At 34.7% G+C, this 24,620-nt stretch overlaps 1 protein-coding gene across 1 annotated transcript; it reads left to right on the forward strand.

Moving 5' to 3' along the window:
• Positions 1-522: 522 nt before the first annotated feature.
• Positions 523-24,272, forward strand: LOC124369740 (signal recognition particle 19 kDa protein-like). Its single transcript, XM_046827806.1, has 3 exons — positions 523-841; positions 16,996-17,252; positions 24,024-24,272. The coding sequence occupies exons 1-3, from the start codon at positions 645-647 to the stop codon at positions 24,164-24,166; spliced, it is 597 nt and encodes a 198-aa protein (XP_046683762.1). The 5' UTR covers positions 523-644; the 3' UTR covers positions 24,167-24,272.
• Positions 24,273-24,620: the final 348 nt, after the last annotated feature.

Genomic DNA, 24,620 nt, shown 5'->3' on the forward strand with positions numbered 1-24,620 from the left:
ATTTTAAATAAAAATACGTATAGTAACTTAGTTATTTGAAATGAAATATTGTTTTGCTTAAACAAATCAAATTCTATGAATGTCTCCTTTATAAATCAGTTTTCTATTTTAAAATCGATTGTATATCAAAGAAAAATAAATTTTCCCACAGAGGCGCTATGGTCCATTGAATAAATTTCATAAGATTTTCCGGTATGTTTAGCCTTAAGGCTGAATATTAATTTTAATGTTAAAATTGCATTCTAATTACATTTTTACAGTATATCTATATTGATGTATACGAGATCCCTAATCGGTTTTACGAAAAAATAATTTATGTTCTTAAACAGTGCAAATCAATTGGCTCTCATATTCCGGAGTATTGATCATGCAAAGAATCGCAATAAGGTTATTTAGCTTTTTACCTATAACTAGATACAATCATTTATTTTTTGTAATCACGTGATCAAATGTAGGCAACGCCTTGTAAACGGAATACAACAGACATTAAAGAAAAGCAAATCGCTTCCAGTTCCGAATTGGCCATTCGGCAATACAGTCAAAATTCTTAAGTTTTAAGTTTCTACATATTAAATTAACCTTTTATCCTTATCCCTTAGTTTTTAGATAATCTAAATTTAGTAACAAATACATTTTATGTTAAAATGTTTACACCAACACGACAAATGCTTGTATATAGATACGCACTCAGGTTACAACATAATGAGGATTACGATTCCACGTCGACATGGGACAGTAGTTCAGAAGAAGACTTCTGGGGAGAAGTCGGTGATAGGCCTAGTAACATGTCTGTAGTTGTGTCAATGTGGACTCCTGACAAAAAACATTCAGATCGTGAAAGGTAAACTTCTATAATGTTGTAATGTATTATAAACATGTCCAAATCTTTTTAAAATTATTGAACGTATAGTAAAATTTCAGATAATATATATAGGTATCATGTTAATATCAAATGTTTTGACCAAGGTATTCGTAAATGTAATACTTAGAATAGGCAATTAAAAATTACTATTATAATTCTAGCCCACGAAGAAAGAATTAAATGCCTGAGGTGTATTTATTAACGAATTTAGTATGTTAATTATTCAACAGTTCGTTAGAGACAATTTTCTTGGACTAGGCCAAGTTCTTTGTGAGCTTATGGACAAACAAGCTAAATAACATCCAGAATAAAAATAACCTAGAGACAAGACTAATTGCATCAACATAATAAACGTTTATTAAAAAAATATCAGTTAATCTCCAACAGGGCTAAATATTGCAGTGGGATTTAGTACCATGTTGTACTGTATTGGGCCTAGTTCCTAATTAGGCTGCAGTATAGTAAGAGGCCACCACTGCAATTTTATCAGGGTATCAAATTAACAATTAGGAATACTCTTTTTAATGTATTAAACAACAATATTGTTCCAAACTAATTCAAACAAAGTATAATTATTTATATGGTATTTGAGCAATGGCCGCTAGTATATGTGTTGGTGTCACTAGGTGTCACACACATTTATCCTTAAAAACAGTAAAAAGTAACTAAATGTTAAACTCTTTTGTTTGTTACATTTTATAGATAAACGTAACATAGGTACATAGTTTTTATTCATCAATAAATTATTGATCTTTTAGATTAAAAACAGCTGAGTTGTATTATAATTTAAAATATCTATTACATAATTCGTGTCAACTTTTTTATTTCTATAGTTTAGATAGTCATAAATATGATTCTATTGTGTTGGTGGCCTCTCATTATACTGCAGCCCCTAATTAATCCAGTGTAACTCGCACACTGGTCTTTTGGACTAGGCTATATTATATTACTTTGATTTACGATTTTGGAAAGTGTAGAAGTAGACAGATTACAGCTCAGTATGCAGGAAGCGTTAGTTTCATTCATATAATAACGGAGTAAACTTGATAACGGTGCGTACTAGTTAGACTGTTATTTTATAGTAGTTTAACACATTGACTGTTGTGAACACCTCTTGGTGTCAGTATTTGGGAACCTAAATGGTAAATAGGAAATTAATCCCCGACCATTAAAACAAAACAATATAAAATTTAAGGGATGGAAATGATAAATAATGTAGCTGTAGAATACTAAAAATAGAACTACTTTTTCGCGTAGAGCAATATTTCCTTGTTCTACATATGTGCTGTACATCACATTCATCACTTTGTGGCTGTGAATCAATGTATTGGGTCGTTACTGACATCAGCTGTTGAACTGTTTTTGGATGCATAAATTAACACTAATGATGAATTTAGGAGGATTTAGCTTAAAAGAATGACAAATGTTATTACAACAATCTTCTGAGAATATAAAATCACAAATGTCCACAGCCATTTGTTCGGGTTGCAGTACGCTGATGGTAATAAACAAAAATCATTCTTCGAGATAGTATCTCTATGTATCACAAAAGATCAAGGATCTATAGAGTCACATTCACGAATACCTCCGGCCATCACTACAAATTCGGGAACATAACTTAATAAATAAATATTGTATTCTTTGTATGAAGGTTATTTTTGACGATGGATGATATATTGTAATTTCATCTAACCGTAGGCTACTCTCCTACTATCAGAAAAGTATTTTCCATTTTCAATGTTCAAGAACTTCGTTATTTGTAATTTTCATCCCCTAAAACTTTATTATTGTTTTGTTCTGTATCATAATTTAGGTACCGAAGTTCACAGTGAAGGCATAGACATTTTTTATTAGTAATTTCCTGACCCGAAGTCAGAAAATTTGAACAATCTAGGACGTGATCTGTGGGCTTCAATGGCGGCTGTTACTCTGCACTTCTGGTGAAAAAAGAAAAACATCCCTCGATCTCGTAGGTGTAATTGTTATCACCTCGAATTGTTAGACCTCAAAGTCTGTGTAGTACTCAAATTCAAGCACAGATAACGTGAGTGCTTGTAAAGGTTATCTTTACGTTTGGTACTACTACTACACGTAAATATGGTACTAACATATTTTATGATAATCTAATCTAACCCTACTTATATGGCCTAACAAACAGTAGGTAGGGACAGAGTTAACTCCTCGCCGACATCACTTGCTTTTGGGAGGCAGAAAACAAGAACTGGCTGCCATAATGAAATGTCATTTTCACAGTAAATCATATTAAGTCTGATTTTTTATAGTAATGTAGTTTTTTTAGATTATTGGTAAGAAAAACTCCTTAAAAAATAGTGACCTCTGGATAATACGAGTACTGAAGTACCATTCAGTTTTATAACTTGTGATCAGGTTTTGGTTTAAAAAATGATTAACCCTCCTACTATCTTATGAAGAATGTTCATTTAATAAACAGATATTGCAATTTGTGTCTTATTTTTCGTATATGTTGATTTAAATACCTTACGCATGAATTTTTTAACTTTGTGTTTATTTATTATTAGCTTGTTTTACATTTTTCTCTTCAGAATGTAATTCTATAAAAATTTGGTTAAAATTGTTGCATTTTTATTACCAATTTAATGAAGTTAATGTACTTCAAATCTAAACAAAGCATGTTTTTTGAGACAGGATTTTGCGTATTTTGTTGATATCTTAGAAATGGGTGGTTTTACAGGTCTGGGACGTATTTTATTTAAGTTTTATTTTACATAAAATCTAGTAAATTTAAAAACTATCTTTACACCATAATCACATCAGTTTAACTTTATTTTCGTCCTTTCATAGAAAATAATGTGACATCTTTCGCTATCCGTAGCTCGCTAACAAATCATTTCTAGACATATGTTTATATGTACTTTTTTCGTTATTTTGATGAGAAGAAACCACCCGAGAAGTTTGTTGGGGTTACTCATGGGACACCCTTTATTACTTGGATAAGTTCTTTACCAATTAATTAAAGTCTCTCAACCAATAGAAAGTTTCAAAATGGTTATTATCCACATTGTACAAAATCACAACACAATGCAATTTTAAGAACATGCATTCTATAAAACAGTAAGTTTAAATTAGTCTCTAGACAATTGGCTAGTTAAAACCATCGAAATTATTTCAAATCTTCCATCGACCATAGTCAATAATCAATCTAAACCAACAATTTATATGCTTATTTTAATCTTGTATGTTTCAAGATGATGTATGTTCAAGCTTTGAATTATTTTACCAGATTAATCCAAAATATTGAGAATTGTTATAACGCCAGTCATAATACAATTATTGAAACTACTTCAAGATATCAAATTTCCCTTCTGGTTTAGTTGGAAGAAAGGTAGATTTCACTTGTGCTGTTATCTTGAACTATTATAAAGATTGAGTTTTCTTCTATACTTCTAAAACCTTTGAACAATCACTTTTGTGGGAAAAATATTAAGAATAACAGTAGCTTTAAATTGCTTTAAAATGTTGTCTCAATTTTAATTTATGTTGTAAAATATCCCAGACCGAAATTGAGTACAATTGTAAATGGCCATCATCCTGAAACTTTCTATTGATTGAGACTAGCCAAAGAACTTACCCAAACATTGTATAACTTCAGTTTGAATTGGCTATAAATGATTGGCTAATCATGTGTTCACTATTATTTCTGTAATGATACTGTATATTATTCAAAGGTTTGTACCGCCGGTATCTGAAAAACTTTGAGACAGATAAAAACACATAACAAACGTTGTGAATGACTTGAGGATTCTAAGAATCTTTTTTATGTTTTTGTACGATAAAAAAACTGTAATATAAAACCATTCCTTTGGAAGTATACATTTGATCGTTATAAGTAAATATGTTAACAAATATAATTTCCTGTTGACTGTAACAAAATCAATTTTACGTTTTTACAAACAAATGTATGTTTCTAAAATTTTTATTTCTAAGGTTTCAAGGCGATACAGTTTTTAAATACTGTATTCACCATAATAAACAGTACTGAAACTGAATCAGCTTTAGTTGTCTTCTAAATCATCTGATTCAATTGTCGATTGTTGCCACGGCTTCGGGTTCATTACTTCTTTCTTATTTGAGGTTAGTTTTTGCTAACATGGTGCTAACAACGGTAGAGAAAGTTTTATCATAGAGCATTATTTTTGCTCATATGAAATTGGACGTTCCGGTGGGCCAAACTTGTCATACACTGCATTACGTTTTCAGGAACATTTCCACAAAAACCCGCCTAGTAATGCTATGATTCTTAGTGTTGTTGAAAAATTTCAAAGAACAGGTAGTGTTTTGACACAGCAAAAGGGCTTATCAGGTCGCCCAACTACTGTCTGTAGAAATGAAAACCACGGAAGAGTGTTGCAGCAAGTGTTACAGTCACTGAAAAGAAGCCTAATGCGAGCTTCTCTTAAACTGAATATTAGAAATACGTCAATGCGAAGAATGATCAAGAACATTGGTGGTTTTCCCTACAGAATACAAACTGCCCAACCTTTGAGCTGTAGAAACAAACTAGCCAGAGTTCAGTACTGTGCTTCAATGTTAGCAATATGCTATGAAGAACCTGAGTGATGTATGGTTCACAGATGAATGTCATGTGCACCTTAATGGCTTCATAAACAAGCAGACAGTTGTAGAGAGGCTACAGCATAGTAAGCGTGTAACCATTTGGTGCGCTGTGTCTGGGAAGGGTATAGTGGAACCATACTTTTTTGAAGGCAACAATGGAGAGACCTCTTACTGTAAATCAGTATCAATATAGGGCCATTCTTTATCATTTGTGAGAGACCTCAGGAGATTTTGTCATGCACGAAACCTGCTGTTAAATTCACAGTGGTTCCAGCAAGATGGCGCGACCAGTCACACTGTCGTTAACAACATTGCTTTCTTCCAACAAAGCTTTGGTAACCGTCTCATCTCCCTTAGAACAAACTTTCCTTACCCAGTCCACTCTCCCGATCTTACAACACCGGACGCCTACGTTTGGGAAATGTTTAAAGAAAACATTTTTCGCAAGGACCCACCATTTACCATCGTTCAAGTCAAAGAAAAAATAACCCATGTGTATTAGGAGAATGGAACAACCCATATTCATAAAAATGATGAAAAACCTACAAGAACGGTACGAGTGTTGCCACCAACTGAACGGGAGTCATATTGAACATGTTAATACCCGAGTTTAATCGATTTTGTTTCCTTTGACTTGTATTTATTGGTAAAATCTATATGTAATGTTACTGTGTTTACCATAATAAAATATTACCATTTCAGTACGGTTTATTTGGAAGTGTTGTGAGTAACATGTCAACCTTCGTAATGATCATACCATCAATGTGGTAAAAATTAATTGTCTGAATTAAAAATGTATATTTAGTTTTGAGATTACGTTTTAAGATGGTAGATCCCCCTCAGTGACATCTACCTTTTTTATTTAAATCGGCAGGAATATTGATTCCTAAACCATGTATAAGTAGATCATACTAGTAATGCAGATATGTCAATCTGTAAGGTGTCACTCCTTTTTTATGTAGTAAGGATATAATCCAAATAATTATAGCATGGGAGGTCCTGGTTACGATTATACTTTATAACACTAGTAGATTGGAATATAATTTGCTTATAGATATAATTCAGAAATAAGAAACTCTTTATTACAAAATTTCTTAGAGAAATGTATAGCGTCAGTTTACAGTGGATACAATTCAAATTGTATACAAAAATAGTCACTCTTGAATGTCTTTCCAGTGCACATATTCATCTAGGGTGTAGAAGGGTCTTGATGTCAGCCAGTCATTCAGCGATGCCTTCAGCTTCATTCCTTTAAGAGCTTTTAGTTCTTGTGGTAATATGTTGTACAGCTTCTTGCCAGCATATGGCGGTTTTCTTTCATACAGTGTAAGATGGTGGGCTGGTAGTGGGTAGTTTGCAGGATGTCGGGTGTAGTAGTCGTGGTGGTCAGCAGCTCGAGGTAGGTTCTTCCCATCAACATACAGTATAACCTCCCGAATATAGAGGGCAATCACTGTCATGATTTTTAGGTTCTTAAAGGCTTCTTTACAGTTGTCTCTGGGGCCCAGGCAGTTAAGAATCCTTACAGCTTTTTTCTGAAGTCGTTGTAGGTTCTCTTGAGTTGTTCTTCCCCAGGCGGCTATCCCGTATCGAATATGGGTTTCAAATATTGCAAAGTAGTCTTTGCTGTTGGGGTGTTACTGATTGTTTTTATTCGCTTCAAGATATAAAGACTGGTATTTAATTTCTTACATAGCTTGTCAATATGTTGTGTCCATGACATTTTTTTATATCGATAAAAAAATCGTATTACTCCCAGAAATTTGGTGTGTGGCTTTACATCAACATCTGGTAGGGCTGGTACCTTGTTTCGCTTTCTACCAAATGCTAACTGGTTAGTCTTAGACATTAACTACCAAGTCGTTGTAGTGGCAGTACTGGTATGCCATGTTCAATGAGGTGTATGAGTGTACCGCCAGCTGTTCAGTAGAGTTTTCTGAAGAGAGAAGGGTTGTATCATCTGCATACATGAGCGTATGACACAGACTGTCCAAATATTGAGGCATGTTGTTTGTAAATAAGATAAACAATGCAGTACCAAGGACAGATCCTTGTGGTACACCTCTATTTATAGGGAGTGGTTTTGATCTTACAGTATGGATCTGTCCTCTTTCCGTGTGTCTAACTTCGACCAGTTGGCTGCGTTGTTCCAGAATCAGAATCAGAAATTCTTTATTATTCATATTCTTAGAGAACAGAGTAAAGGTCATGTGTTTATGTTACAATTATGTAGGAGTGTATGTTTGTTAGCTATGGGTTCCAGTCCTCCACTGTAGAAACTCTTGTATTTTTTTTTTTTTTGCGTTGGGGTATTGGGGTGGATCTCACAGATCCTCACACGTCAACCTGAGCTTATTGTGTGCCCCTTTGATGTTAGAGGGGTAAGCCTATCTTTGTGCCCTTAATTAGGCTAAGAAGCTTTTCCCCGATACTAGCATCTGGTTCGTCGCCTGGTTGTTTATCACCGAAAAGAGCCCTTCTCCTTGCTCCCAGTCTCTCGCAGTCCAGTATTATGTGTTTTGCAGTCTCTTCAGACTTATTGCAGAGTCTACACTCCGAGTCCTCATTTCGTAAACCTAGAGTGTTTAGGTGCTTCCTGAAGTGGCCGTGTCCAGTGATCAAGGCAATCACTTGCTTAACCCGATCCCTGCCCAGCCCCATCAGCCATCTGGTGAAGCCGGAGCTAGAGTCAGTAAGCAGTCTTTTGCCGAGTGCTTGTCCTTGGTGACTCTGCCACCGCAAGCGGTGTGTCTTCCTGGACCATTTGTTTATACTTTGGTAAGCAGCTGACTTGCTTATACCACAACTCGGTTCTGGACCAGTGTATGGCATGCTTGCTCCGCTTTTGGCAAGCCTGTTGGCGCATTCGTTGCCACCTATGCCTGTATGGCCCGGTACCCAACCAAGACGTACAAATTTGCGTGATCCAAGCTTGCAGAGAGTGTTGAAGCACTCCCACACAAGCTTGGATGAAATGCTGTTGGAGTCAAGAGCTTTAAGAGCTGCCTGACATTATGCAGATGTTCTTTCCTTGGTACCCTCTGGTGAGGCCTAGGTTGGCACAGGCCAAGATACCATAGATTTCGGCTTAAAATATGGAGCAGTTCCGTCCCAAACTGCCACAAAGGGCAGTTCTAGGGGATTGACTAAACACTCCATATCCGGTTCTGCCCTTAATAAGCGAGCCATCCGTGTACCAGACAAAGCTCTTTCTTATTGTTGGGATGTTATCTTGCGATTTCCACTCATCTCTGGAGTAGAAGTCAACAGAGAATGGCTTATTGAATACGAACTCCGTTCTCATTATGTCTGAGACCATTTCGAGAATAGCGTTTGGGTTTACAGCTTCGGTGATGGTGCCGTGGCCCGTTTTAGACGTGCCATTCCTCCACAAGTCAGCAACCATCAGCCGATAAGCTGACTTGCGCGCTTCAGCTTTTATGTAGACATCAAGAGGCAGAAGTCCTAAAGCCACCTCGAGGGTCGCTGAGGGACTGCTCCTAAATGCTCTGGTTGCAAAGATTGTGCCAAGCCTTTGTAAGCTTTCAAGCTTGGCTTTAGCAGTTACCTGATTCACCTTTGTTCACCAGACTAATGAACCATAAGTGATTTGAGGCCTTACAACTGCTTTGTAAAGCCATAGTGCTATATGGGGTTTTATGCCCCATGAGATTCCTGTAAGTCTCCTGGACGTCATGAGCGCCCACTTTGCTTTGTGCAGGATATTGTTAAGATGATCATTCCACGTAAGCTTATGGTCTAGAGTCAGTCCTAAATATTTTACTGTCTTTGACCACTCAGGCTGTGTAGATGCGAGTTTCAGCCTGGAAAGAGACTCTAGGTTCTTTTTCCTAGTGAATGGTACAACTACTGTCTTAGAGGGATTTACTTTCAGTCCCTCTCCATGACACCAGTTGTGTACATGTTGAAGGTTGGTATTCATGATATCAGCAATAACATTTGTATGTTTTCCCTGTACCATAAGGACTATGTCGTCTGCATATCCTTGGACATAGATTCCATTGTTAGTAAGGTCCTCAAGTAGACTATCTACTACTAGATTCCACAGTAGAGGTGACAGGATGCCTCCTTGAGGGCATCCCCTTGTGGGTGCGATCACAAGCGATTCTTCATTGAGATCGGCCCTGATCCGTCTGGAGCACAGCATGGCCCTAAGCCACCGGCACAGAGCTGGCTCGAGGCCACGTCGCTGTGCTCCACTTACCATCGCAGTGAATTTAGCATTGTCAAAAGCTCCTTCAATGTCTATGAAGGTGCACAATGCCAATTCCTTGGCGGACAGGCTATCCTCAATCCTACTGACTAGTTGGTGCAGTGCTGATTCACAGGATTTGCCTTGCTGGTATGCATGTTGGTTGCGATGAAGGGGAGTGTCTGAGAGAACTCCCTTTCTCAGGTGCCTCTCCACCAGTCTTTCTAATGTTTTCAGTAGAAACGAAGATAAACTGATGGGACGAAAATATTTAGGGACAGAATAGTCCGCTCTCCCTTTTTTAGGGATAAAGACCACCCTGTTGAGACGCCAAACTTGTGGTATGTACCCATAAGCTAGGCTCGCCCTGAATAGTTCACATAGAAGAGTGAGGAGATTCTCCGGCCCTTGCTGAAGTTTGAGGCTGTCACTAGACCCGGAAGTGTATTGACCTCCCTGGGACCTTAAAGATCCCAAGTGACCGGTTGGACCTGAGGCTAGTAAACGTTGCAGTCTAGCTGCCGCGCTTAATTCATTTACCTCCTGTGTAAACTGCCTCCAGGAACTTTGTTTTGCGTTTTTGATTGCTAGGCTGTATTCTGTTAGAGCTCTATGATAGGGCTCCCAGATACGGCTCCTTTTGCATTGATTGTGCATCTTCCTAACATTAGCCCTTTTGCGAGCGAGGTTCGCAGTCCACCACTTAGTATTGGTTCGACTCTTCCCCCGTCGCAATGGACAATTATCGTGGAAGCTATCTGATCTATGTCTGTGAAGCATCTAACCCTTCCACCTATCGATCCCAACTGTGACTGAAGGTCAGACTTATATCCCAACCAGTCAGTCCTCCTGGGATTGTGATAGAGAATTAAATAAGTATGCTCAGCGTAACATGACTCTGTGAGATTAGCCTTGTAAAACTATTTGTTTGGTTATGATAGAGCCGAGAACGGACACATCAAGTGCAGAGCGAAGGTAGAGATGAAGTGATTGAGGGGCTGGAGGGGTAAGGGGACTGCTGTTGGTGGGGGAAGGGCGAGTGCGCTCCTGCATCCACGAGCAGCGTGACAGGAAGCAGACTGAAAATCAAAAGGCGTGTGGTGTCTTTTTAAGAATTAACATGGATTCCATATGAATGCGTTTATTACAGTTTTAAAACTCCAAATTTTACATATCGTTCTCCCAGAGGGAGTAACATATTTTTAATTCCAAAATATATAAAACTAATGTTTTTTCCATAACACTTTAACATGATGGAAAAGTTAACTCATGTTTTTCAAAATAAAAATATGTCAGTCCCTTTGGTCGTATGTCACATACTTACTATAAAAATGTAATTTAATTTACTTATCATAATCAACTCAAAATCGATTGCACCACCTTAATACAAAAAATTATTACATTAATTCATTACATTGTATTTGCAAATATAGTGATGTTGCCACTGGCAAGCAATTTTGTAGGTCGTTTATTTCCGACCTTGCCACTCAGAGTTAACTTATCTATTGTAAAAATTTATATGAGTTTGTACACTTAACGTAGCTATTCTTTGTTTGAAGTTTATTTTTTTGTTGTTTGAACGTAGCTATGGCGGGAAGGGTTAATTCAATGTGAATGTTGAGTTTAGCTCCAGTTCACCTTCTTAGTACAGCATCTGGAATCTGGATCGTCTGAAGATATCCAAAAAAAGTCTGCTACGAATCCAAAATTTTTATCATATTGAAATAAGTTTGGCTTTTCTCATTCTTCTCTAACTTATGAGAGTTCCTGGAATTGACTATATATCAACACCAAGTAAATTAAAATGGAAGTACTGGGTGAAATTCACTTTCCATAAAAACCGACTTATGATTGGAACTTTGGAAGCACAATTGTCAATTCTATTCCACAATTCATTTTGATATATTTGAGTCTCATCAGAGAAGCTGGCAAAACTTAATAGAAGACAAGGAAACAACTAATTTATGCTGAGACCTAATGCCCTTGCTGATATTAACTTACTTTGTTGCTTTGATACCATTTGTTGTGTAGAATATGCAAACTTGAGCTAGTAAATGTAGCATTTTAGTAAACCTTCATACTTTATTCTGTCCTTAGTATCATGTTTGATTTTCCTTGCATCATAAAACCTCTCAAACAGCTATGAAAATTTTCAAACTAGACACTACCAATTTCATGTCTAATTTATATATGTTTTTCATAAGTTGGTCACTAATTCATCTGTACATTTGCAACTCCAATTTATGTCTTTATTGAAACTTAATAAAATATATATAAAATTAATCCATAAACTTTTTAAACCTTACAATTCCAACATCAACATTAAATGATATAAAATGATTTAGTGACTTTGTACATCTAATTACGTCTCACATAGACTTGGAAATGCTAAATTGATTGGAACATGCCATTTATTTAACAATATCACTTTAGGTTCAATACAAAAAACTCGGTTGCTCCGCTGTGCTTAGGTATCGTGTCTAAAACATAGCAGTATACTCAATTGTGCACCTGATGAGACAATGACAATACCTCTTCATCTATACTACACTGGATATCTGCTGGGTAACTAGACTGAGCTCATTTGTAGCCTAGGTGTCTCTGATTTAATAACAGTGCAAGCAGTTTGTTTTAAACATTTCTTCGTCACCAACTTTTTATGGATCTCTGCAGACAGACATGTTCTCCAGATTCCAAGAGTCAATCTGTATCAGTGTCAGATTTTTGGTGCGGCATTAAGCGGAAGGTAAAGTGGAGCTTAACACAATATTCCCAAGTATGAACAAAATTGCACACTGGCAGTTACAATTACTACAGTGGCTGGTAATACATCCTTTTTCTTAGGGCTCATCTTGCACATTGTCTTATTTACACAGATTAAATAATTCCTGTTAATACAACATATTCTCTGAATGTGTCATTGTATCATATATTGAAATTATATGAGATTAAAAACTAAAATGAATTATGAGAATGCTATCTCCTTGGTTAATAAAAATTAATAAGTTTTAAGTTGTGCAGTTTAGTGTTGTATTGTGTTGTGTTTTTAGGTGTGCAGGTTTTATTAAACAAACTAACAGTTTGAATGATTATATACTTTTATTTAGTTTAAAAAATGAGTGAAAGAAAATGTAAAATAAATGTTTTAACTTTAAAAGAAAAGCTCGATGTGATCCAGCGAATTGACAAAGACGAATCAGTGAAAAAGATATGTGACGAACTTAACGTTGGGAAAAGCACTGCGACATAATCGCAAATCCTTACAGTATTTTTGCACTAGTGTCGAAACAGAAAAGGTGTTGACGAATCGACGAACATAAAAAAAAAAACGACAAATGAGATGGTTGACGTTATGGCTTTGGTTTATGCAGAAGTGGCGAAGAGGAACTCCGATAACTGGACCACTTTTACAAGAAAAGGCAATGTTTTTTCATTCGAAACCAAAAAAAACAAAATAACACAGAGTTTTCAACCAGTGATGGATGGTTAGGAAGGTGGAAGAAGCGACGTGGAGTAAATTTTATAAACATTTGTGGGGAAAGAATGTCGGCAGATATCGTTACAGCAAACGAGTTTGTAATGAAACTAGGAAAGATAATTGACGAAGAAAATCTTTTACCAGAACAGGTTTATAACGTTGACGAGGCTGGTCTGAACTTTAAACGTCTACCACAAAAAACATTCTCTGTTGGGAATGAAAGTTCAGCTCCTGGATTTAAACTTAATAAAGAATGTGTTACACTCCCCTTATGCACAAATGCTGCAGGATTACACTCCCACTTTTGGTCATTGGGAAATCTCAGAAACCACGAGCATTTAAAAACGTAAATGTTTCATCGCTTCCTGTGTTTTATCGTGCCCAGGAGGCAGCATGGATGGATGCCAACATCTTTAAAGACTGGTTCGTGAAGGAGTTTGTTCAAAAAGTAAAAAAATATTTAAAGGAACGTAAATTACCTGAAAAGGCCATTCTAATCTTAAACAATTCTAGCACACACCCACCTAATCTTGAATGTGAAGAAGCGCCCAGTATAAAATTGGTTTTCCTTCCAGCGAACATCACAAGTCTCATTCAACCTATGGACCAAGGAGTCATAGAAGAGACATTATCGGCGCAAACTGCTTTCAGAAATGTTGGGGAAGATGGACTCGGGAATGGGACTTATATCAGCTGTTAAGCACTTAAATATTAAGGATGTTATCTACATGGTCGCAAAGGCGTATGAAGAAATGCCTAGCACAAAGTTCATTAAATCTTGGCGAAAAGCCTGGCCAGACATAGAAAACGTGGTTGCTAACCCAGCTGAAGATGAAAATGAACAGCCCATTTGAATAATTGAAGAAGATAACAACACAGCTCTACTTAATGACTTAAGAGAATTGAGTACTAGTGATGATCATCTTGAAGAGAAAAATGGAAATGAATGGGTGAATGGTGACAACGACCTTGAAAAAGATTTTTAGTGACGGTCAAATCGTAGAAAAAGTCGTTGAGAAGGCAAGTGAACAAGGCATTCCAGAGGACTCAGATGAAGACGATCAAGCAGAAAAAAAATCAGTCATGAAGAGGGGAATAAAGCACTTCAATTGGCCGTAATGTATATTAAGCAGCAAGACCTGTCGACAGCTGTAGATGTGATGTTCCTTAAAAAGTTGAGAGACTATGCCTTCATAAAGACGATGGAGAAGAAAACACAAAAGAAAATAACAGATTTCTTTTAGTATTTACTGGATATTTAATGTACTGTTCTGTTTCTGTGTCTAAACTTACTATACTTCGGAAACAAAATGTAAGTTTTACTTTTATATTTTTCTTATACAATGTAGTACAGTATTACTCTATTGTTATTATGTATTCTATATACATAATATATGTTCTTTAAAATATTAAAAGTAATTAGGTTTTCAGTAAAATAACCTTTTGAATTAAATACATATTTGTTTTTTTTTACCGGTACAGTATTACGTAGTTGGTACGTATACAGTATACCAATTAAGGTTTTGTTCATCGGATTAACCGGCCAAACCGCTTTCCGGCCGGGGGTTTGGTCCTGTAATGGCCGGTTAAGAGGGCGTCTACTGTACTGTTTGTCTGATAGACCAGCATTGATTCTTAATACAAGTCTAAAATTGGAGTTATCTCCTTTTCATCCATTACTCTTTTAGACTGCTCTAATTACATGCCATATTGAATCTTAAGTGATATTGTGGACATGGACTCCATATTACAGGAGTCAATATTTGGGATGCCGCAACTAGCGGAAGGTGAAATGGAGCTTAATTCAATATTCACATTGAAACATCTCTTCCCACCATAACTATGTTATGTACATGCTTACTATCATTCAATTCTTTTTCAGTGTTTTGGGATGAAACTAATAAAAGTATAATTAATGGTCATTGCCCAACCTATAAAGAGAGTGACAATTAAAGATTCTGATGATTGAATACTATTTTTTTCTGGAAATCCAATGACACCCCCTACTCTCCGTTCCTACCACTACTTTTGTAATACTTCATTCTTTGCCTTCTATTCAATATAAAAATAGAAGCTGAAATCTGAGAATGCAAATAGCCCTATAATTATCTCCAAATTGTTTCTAGATTATTGAGAAAAGGATCCAGAGTAGATACTGTGAATATTACAGATGGTTCATTAAAATAAATATTATGGCATTAAATTAAAAAACCTGTAAAATGTTAAATTTCTAGAAATGATGATGCCTGTTGGCACACAAGACCACTCATTTTAAGGCATTGTCCTTGATACTTATTGTGTCTGGCTTCCTAATGAGAATTTAAATACTGACTCGGTTGTTTGAAAGCTTTAGAGAAGTCCATCAAGCAATTGATCAAAATATCCTCTGACATAAAAAGTATTAATTGTGTAATTTAAAAAATGAATGAGGCCAATTTTGTATTTTTATATCTCCTGTACCCTCATTTTTATGCTATACAAAATGGTTTTTGAGAAAGTAAGTAAGCTACTTACTACTGCTTGTAGATTATGAGTAATTTAGTAGTAGGAGGAGTGAATTATTACTATCCATCTTACCTATGTCTTCTTTATAATCGATTACTCTTGTATTTTTCGATGTTTTATGTGCATATATAAGCCAATGTGAAGCCAAGGTCAGTGTTGGTGAAGCATACAGTACATGAATATATCTAACCTTAGGTAAATTCTTTGGGATGATTTGTTTATATATTTATACATCCTCTGAACATTTGCCACTTAATCATTGTTTTACTTTCAGAAAAAGTCATAAAATTATCCTACTAGTCTACTGTACATTCATAATTTTTCTAATAGTTTAAAAAGTAGAGAATTGCCTCAGAAATTGTTTTAGAGATGTTTACAGGGGTTCACAAAAGGGTGGCTGATAGTATTCATCATTCCAAAGAAAAATGTCATATAAACATAGGTTGAGATATGTCTTGTTTAGCCGCTAACCACCATTTTGTATAAAAAAGTATATATTTAAAACCAGTTAAGCTAAAGAAACCAGACGATTAGATTAAGAGATTGAAAGTCGCCACTTAAAGGGTTTTTATAAAATTGCCTGACAATGACAACATTTATTTACATGTTTGACGTTTAGTTTTAAGTGTGTCAAGCTAAAATAATAAGTTCTGAGAAAAAAATTATGATTTTATATTTGTGACCCTTTTAATACCCTCCAATTTGAACCTCCACCAAAACTAGTGTGGTTGACGATTGATTTCTTCTGTAAAAGAAATTTCTCTGTTGGTTTTGAGAAAAACTAGGTTGTGTATTCATACAAAACAAATTTGCTCCTGGACTATTACATATAATCTTCTAATTTGACCTTATCTTTCATATAATTAATAATTTGAACACGGAACCAAAAAGTACATTTAAAAAGCCGACTCGTGCCCATCTTAGAAATGGTCATCCCAACAATAAAATAATGAATACAAATTATAATATTACTAACAATGTAAGCACACTATCCCAGTTCTTACTGCCTATTGCTGCATAACATATTAAAATCAGTACTTCAACAATTATTAATTTCATCAGACGAAATCATATAACACCTGTGATACCTTACACACAAATAGCAGGGACAATTTCAACTGATTTAACAATATTACTAATAATGTCGAGTCCTAACATTTAAAATTTTACATTATCGTAAAAATTCTTAGTGTGCTTCACCATCCATTTTAAAGTTAAAATTACAGTCAGATATGGATGGAAGATTATAATCTCCAATGATTTTATTGTCATAAGTAAATGTAAATGAGATATAGATAATACAATGTATAGTTTTACTCATGCCCTTTTAATATGTTTTAGGTGGATCTGCATCTACCCAGCATACATCAATAGCAAAAAAACAATAGCAGAGGGACGGAGAATTCCAAAAGATAAAGCTGTGGAAAATCCTACACATCAAGAGATTAGGGATGTCCTTGTGGCTGCTGGATTGAATATCGGGGTTGAGAATAAGGTATACAGTAGAGAGAGAAGCAGGGAGGTACTCTACAGAGGCCGAATCCGAGTCCAGCTTAAAAATGATGATGGATCCCTTGTCAACAAAGCTTTCCCGACAAGTAAGTATCAGTTGTGGTGTTTCCTTTTTATTAATTAATTGCCGACTAGCTCAGTTAGTTATCACTATAGGAAATTATATTTTAAACTCAGATTCACAGGTTAGTTTTTTGATTGAACAACAATGGCTACCAATTTGAACATTTGGTTTGAAGTTTACAAAGGATTTACAACAGTATTCAGTGAGTAATTTTTTTGTGTAAGAAATTGCATCATTGGCTGCTGATACCAAACGGCTTGACCGATTTCAATTTCCTTTTTACCAAAATACATTTTTTATGAGCTTCAATTTGAGGTGTCTCAAAGTATTAGTTGCCATTTCAAAATTTTGGCATTGGGTATTTTTTGTTCCCCCAATTAGTACACTCCCGTTTACAGAATTTTTATACTTGGGCTATAAGTCTTTTAATACGAGCTTGAAGTTTTCAAATGAACACCCTGTATATATAATTTGATAATATATTGTTACTCCTAATCCACTTTCAGAGCTATTCAAAATTCAAATGGAAATACTGTCTTAAATACCTCACTACCCTAAGTTTTCTCAAGATATATAGAGAGGAGCTTAGTTTTTTTACAAAGCTGGTCTACATGAGAGTTCCAGAATAGTTGGTCATTGATCATTGCTCCAAGATATTATGTCTGGTACACTCAACTGAGTTCAGGTATTTCAGCCACCTTATTTTTTCTTCTCCCAAAGAAAACCTGCTAACTTTTGCTTTCGTTTAGACAAAAATCATTTGCACAACAGTATTGTTAGTCCATATTAACTGCAAAGTATGACTGTATTTCCAGTGTCTGGTGTTGGAAAAGGAGCATAGCATTGTCGTCCACATATATATAATGATTTACAGTATCCACCAAGGTAACTTGGAAGGTCACTTACATATATTGTGAAAAGATTTTTCCCAGAATAGATCCTTGTGGCACACCTCTGGTCACAACTGATATTTTTGGTCTTATTGTTCAAAGTTGTTTTATTTAACCAGATTGGGTTTGATTCATAAGACAGCTCTTAAACCACATTAAAGCATTTTGTTTGACACCTATATTTTCTATCTTGCACAGCAACATTTCATGACTTAAACTGTCAAAAGCCTTGATATACTCCAGTAAAATTGCAGTTGATGTATTACCTTGCTCTAAAGATTTTATAAGATGTTCTATAATCTTAATTAAGGCTGTTATACAGAGTGTCCAAGTTTAAAACCATGCTATTCTTCTGGTTCAAGATTGTTTGCTATTAGGTGATGCATCAGCCTTGTCAGAGTGATTTTCTCAATAAGTTTAGATAGAGTCGGAAGAGCTGATATTGGTAGATAGTTTCTTGTTTAGCAGTTTCACCTCCTTTGAATTTTGGATAAACTTCTGTAACTTTCAGTATGCTGAGAAAAAGATTTATTTATTATGTGCGAATTCTACAGGATGCGCAAATTCTTTTCCTTATGTTTTTACTTTTTTAGAAGATATTTCATCAAAGCTAGCTGATGTTTTTACCGCAGGGATGTGATGGTTTTGAAAACTTCTTCATGGATGGTAGGCTAGAGAATAAGAATAATTGTTATGTAGAGCTTCTAAACAGGTATACTAGGTTCAGCACTGGTCAGTGATTTTCCAGCTGCATCTGTGAAATAAGAGTTATGTTGTTTAGCAATTTTAAAAGGATCAATATTGCTAATACTTTACCATTAATGATTAGCTTGTGTTGTCCTTCAAGATGTTGTTTGGGCCATCTTTTATTATTTATCGCTTTCAAAGCTACCTTACTTTTGTTTGACGGTTATGTAATTAGAATTGTGCTTTTTTCTGAAAGCCTTGATGTGGAGAAAATATTCTTTTTTCTTAAGGGCAGCATATACTTTGTTTTCAGCACTTTCTGTTATTTGATAAGCTTTCATACACATTACATCTTAAGAATTAAAACTATATATCATGGTTTTCTAACCCTCGAACTGCCAATCTACGGATATATATATATATATAAAACTGTATTAAATTTATGACCTTTAGACTATTACAACATATTACAAAACCCTGAAACATTATTAGAATAACTGTATTTATCAGGTAATTCACTATCCCTTTCTTTTAGAAACATATAAGAATTTTGATTTCTACTAACCATAAAAATTAGAAACAGGTTATTAATTATTATATTGGCCTCTAGTTTATTGTAAATAAAATTATTCCAAATATAGTTAAGTTTTATAACAATTTATAAACATTTTTACAAATCCATGTGTTTTTGATCACAAAACCCATGCTTCTTGTACAAATTTTCATTTTTTGTGCTATAAATAATTTATTTACCCAAAGACATACAATACAAAATCTCATATAAAACTATACATTTTTTGAAACTAGACTAAATCTGTGACCTTTAGGCTATCTTGGAATTTGAAATTTATATACTTAACCCTCCATCACGCGCTTAAAATTAGAAACACCATCAGGCACTCACAGAGGTTTCCTCCAGGTTAGCGAATAATGGATATCATAGTCGTTTAAACTGTTTTTATTTGTTTAAATATTCATACTGATTTAATTACTATGTAATATATTCATTTTTAGAAATTAAATAAAAATTACTCTCTTATATAATGAATTTTCCAAATAAGAAATTCAAAATCTTAAAAAATGTTATTGTATAAAAACAACATAATTAATTTTAAGGAATAATGCAATTAATTATAAAAATGTTTAACTTACTGTAATTATACAGGGTGACAATTAAGTCTGGAACCCCTTTTTTAATTTTTGAACTACAATAGAAAGAAATACCAAAGTTCACACGTGCTTACTGGTGATAGTAACGCACATATCTGCCCAATTACCGACCGGATAATCCCTTTGGGGGACGGTCCACAAGGAGTCTGACAAAATTCTTAAATAGCAGCATAGGTCAAGTTTGGTATCAAATTAAAGGTCTTACTTAGCAGAGTACAATGCCGCAAACCGGACTTCAAAAGGTGGATTCATTCAGTAGTTATAGCTATTTGAATTTTAAAACAATTGAACAATGTAAATTATTAAGTATTACAAGTAAACACCAATTTTTAAGTACCTGTGATCAAAGTAAGTGTTCAAAATGTTCCCCTCCCATCATCTGACAATGTAGTAATCGAAGCCAGGAATCAATAATTATTACCAATAACACAACTACTGTTAGAATGTGAAAGTGGCAGATTGAGTCATACACAGCATCCACAGAAACTTAACGTTTGGGCAGGTATTATAGGAAATCAAATTATGGGCCCATTATTTATCAATGGTAATTTAAATGGTGACTTGTATTTAGCAATGCTCCAAAATGAGATAATTCCTACACTACAAGCTGCTCTTGGTCGACAATTTCAAAGAATTTAATTTAATTTAAATAATGGGCCCATAATTTGATTTCCTATAATACCTGCCCAAACGTTAAGTTTCTGTGGATGCTGTGTATGACTCAATCTGCCACTTTCACATTCTAACAGTAGTTGTGTTATTGGTAATAATTATTGATTCCTGGCTTCGATTACTACATTGTCAGATGATGGGAGGGGAACATTGTGAACACTTACTTTGATCACAGGTACTTAAAAATTGGTGTTTACTTGTAATACTTAATAATTTACATTGTTCAATTGTTTTAAAATTCAAATAGCTATAACTACTGAATGAATCCACCTTTTGAAGTCCGGTTTGCGGCATTGTACTCTGCTAAGTAAGAGCTTTAATTTGATACCAAACTTGACCTATGCTGCTATTTAAGAATTTTGTCAGACTCCTTGTGGACCGTCCCCCAAAGTGATTATCCGGTCGGTAATTGGGCAGATATGTGCGTTACTATCACCAGTAAGCACGTGTGAACTTTGGTATTTCTTTCTATTGTGGTTCAAAAATTAAAAAAGGGGTTCCAGACTTAATTGTCACCCTGTATATGGAAATTAACTTAGTTTTTAACTTCTTACAAAAACAACTTACTTCAATTCTTGAGATATTATACAATTGTAATGTCAATTATTACTCTGAAATCAAAATTTATTCTTTACTAAAAATTTTTTTTACACACTGCACAAAGTTTCAAAACATTTTTCTTCTGGTTCTTATAACGACAATGTTCACTCCATAAACAGTACTGAAATGTTCCCTAGCACACTGGTACTGTACTGACAAGTCTCTCGTCTTCATTCTCCATTTCACAAAATTCAAATAAAGTATATTGTAAAACTTAAAAAGAAACCATCACAGTTCACACATTTAGGTGCACACGGATTATTACTCCATAAAAACTAAACACAATAAGGTGCTCATGGAGATTTCGTCCAAGCACTACAAACACAACATCGGGCGCTCACGGAGGAATCGTCCAGTCTCGCACGGAAGTAGACCTCATACTGACAGATTTTGACAAAGATAAGCGGGAGGCTATTGTTTCGCTCGCTCGTGAAGTACACTGCGGGAAACGACTGCCAACATCAGAAAAGTAGTACTATTTTTAATAATAAAAAATACACGGAGGAAAACTCCGTTTAGCGCCCGATGTAGGGTTAACTTTATTTTCCAGGCACACCCCTCCCTCCTCCTTTTTTACATGTAAAAAAATCCCTCTCATCGTAAAAATGCAAATGAAAATATTTACCCTATTTACTTATTATCATTGCATTATACTGTTCATTGTGAACAAAATGATACCAAATATAGTTAGGTTTGCAATAAAAAGCTATTCTTTACAGATTGTAGAAAGAAAACTTACAAAACTGGGAAAACACCATTGAAGGAATACTAAGGGCAGTCGGAGGATTAATGTAAATAAACTGAGTGGTTTTAGACTTAATAACTTTTTTACTCTTAATCGTCATTATTAGTTGGCATAGGTACTCATTTTAAATAAACTTAAGGGGACGTCATATGACATTTATATTCCTGGTTAAGGGTTAATGGTAATCTCCAGTTTAAGTCAGAAACGCATCAGGTACTTTTTAAATGTACATCTAAAAAAAATTATTAAAATATGTACTGGAAACACCTACCATATTTACATAAACTAAAACTGTAGAAAAAACTATTTTCACCTTCACAATTATTGTTAGCAATGGTAACTCCTCAATTCACAACTTCACTATCATGGAGATATTCCTTATCAACAACACTATTTATTGCATAATGATCGTGAGCAATCTATAATAATAGATGAAGCACAGTTTAATAAATTTTTACAGTGAAAACCTGAAAAAAGAAACCTACGATGAATGAAAATCTAAAAATAGCTAACTTGGTCATAACCTACTGTTAACAGATTCAGCATTCACTATATCTGTACCGTCCTGCTTGCACCAAAAGTAGAGGGGAGAAGGCATGTCCACGACTGTGAATTTGCGGTTTAACCATTTTTAAAGTGACCATGATTCGGTTGAAAGTTGTCCATGTTCTGGTTGGCCTTTCTTTATCAACGCGAACTCCCAAAAACATTGAATATGTGTGGTTAGCAATCAAAGCAGACAATCACTTAAAGAGCAGCGTTTTGAAGTCATGCAAGATATGTTTGAAACCATGACCACCACCCTGGCTCTTTCTGAAATTGAAATCCCCGCTCAAAAGGACACCATATTTCAAACAGTTGAAGAGGTCAAACTTAATGTAACGGCGGAGCCAATGGTGATTCTGAAGGCGGATGTTGCAACTTGTTTCTCAAGTGAGAGGATTGTTTGATCAAGTGCATTGTGTGTAGTGGAGAGTACTTTGAAGGAGACTAAAGTTTAGTTGCTAGTTATTCAGTAGTATCAAAATATCAGATATTTTCTGGACAGCCCTATATTTTTTTCGTAATAAACAAGTCAAATATTCAGCTTAACACACAATTTTAATGAACTATAATAATCAACATATTTCTAGACGCGTAAAGTAATAATTAATTATCATTATTACATGCCTACAAACCAAAGCTCAGGAATATTGACATGGACCCAAAAATTGTTACCAATCAGTTTTTTAGTCCTATAATTATTGTTTGTGAGAATGCAAACTGTTAACAAATCATTCACGTAGATAAAAACATTCATAATAATTTTTTAAAGTTATGTTTTCAACAGCTGCTTGTTGCTTCTCCATTTGCCATAAACATAGTTTCACACAGGACTTTCTGAATTTAACCTTGATTTGATAGGTCTGTTTAAAGTACAGACACTAATACTTGGTATAAAATTAAAATGTACTCTCATTTGGCTTTTAAATATATTCCAGTTTTATAAATGGGAAAAATGCTAATGCAAATGAGTGTACCGAATGGAGCACTGATGAATAGACAACTTGCCTCTTAAGTCTGGTGCAATTTATTCCACAGGCTGGGCAATGCCAATGCCACATTTTCTTTCTGCTGCTCTCTTGGTTTTCAATACCCCCTTCATACATTCAGCAACAATGAGCCAAGCCTGTCGGTCGGAGACCATTTCCAAACAATTGTAATTTGGTAGATTTGAATAAGTGTATTACTACAATATTTATGTAGGTTATGTATTAAATCTCATACAGTGCCTGGAATTAAATTCATATTTAAAACATAAATTGTAATGTTTACATCTACCGCTTCTGTATAGTGTTACAAAATTATATTTGAAGATAATGAGGATATTATTTTACTGAGAGACCTTCTTTTTTATTAATTGGATATTGTACTATTTTGTAAATATTACCAATAAAATTCATATCATAATAAATGTAATAAACCTTTTATTTTTATTCTGTTTATAACTAATCAAAAATCAGTTTAATGATAAATAATATTTGTGCAGGAGATTCTGTCATGCTGTACCTAGGAGCAATGATTCCCAAGCTGAAGTGTAGAGCAGGAAAACAGAGTGTGGCTGAGTACAATGCATACATTGGACAAAGCAGTCAAGTTACAAGCACTAAGAAGAAGGGTAAACGACGATGATGAAGTACCTCCTTCTATCATGTTCTAAATTGCGTCTATGCAAATTTTTTAATTTGTTGTTCAATTATACATTTTGTTAATATTAAAGTGTTAAGACATGATTTAACAATTGTTTAATCTCATTTTCTCCATTTCTTGATCCTCTTGATTGTTTATAAATTTAGATTATTGAAAATAACTAATTATTACGATTTGTTGCAATCTGTCAGTTTCTAATTATTGATATCTAAATTTTGAAATGTTTAAACAGAGCTAACAAGATCACCTGACATATAAGATGTTTTTGAACTTGTTGATTCAAATCCAGTCATTCAACAATAAGATTTTAATTTCAAGTATAACAGTATTAGATTGGTTATAGAATAGCCAAGCAAGTGAATTTGAATGTAGACAAACACTTATCACATAAAACGAATATCTTATGTATTGTACCTACAAGGTTATCAAGAAAAAA

This window comes from Homalodisca vitripennis, chromosome X, assembly GCF_021130785.1.
Source record: "Homalodisca vitripennis isolate AUS2020 chromosome X, UT_GWSS_2.1, whole genome shotgun sequence".
NCBI classification, from domain to species: Eukaryota; Metazoa; Arthropoda; class Insecta; order Hemiptera; family Cicadellidae; genus Homalodisca; species Homalodisca vitripennis.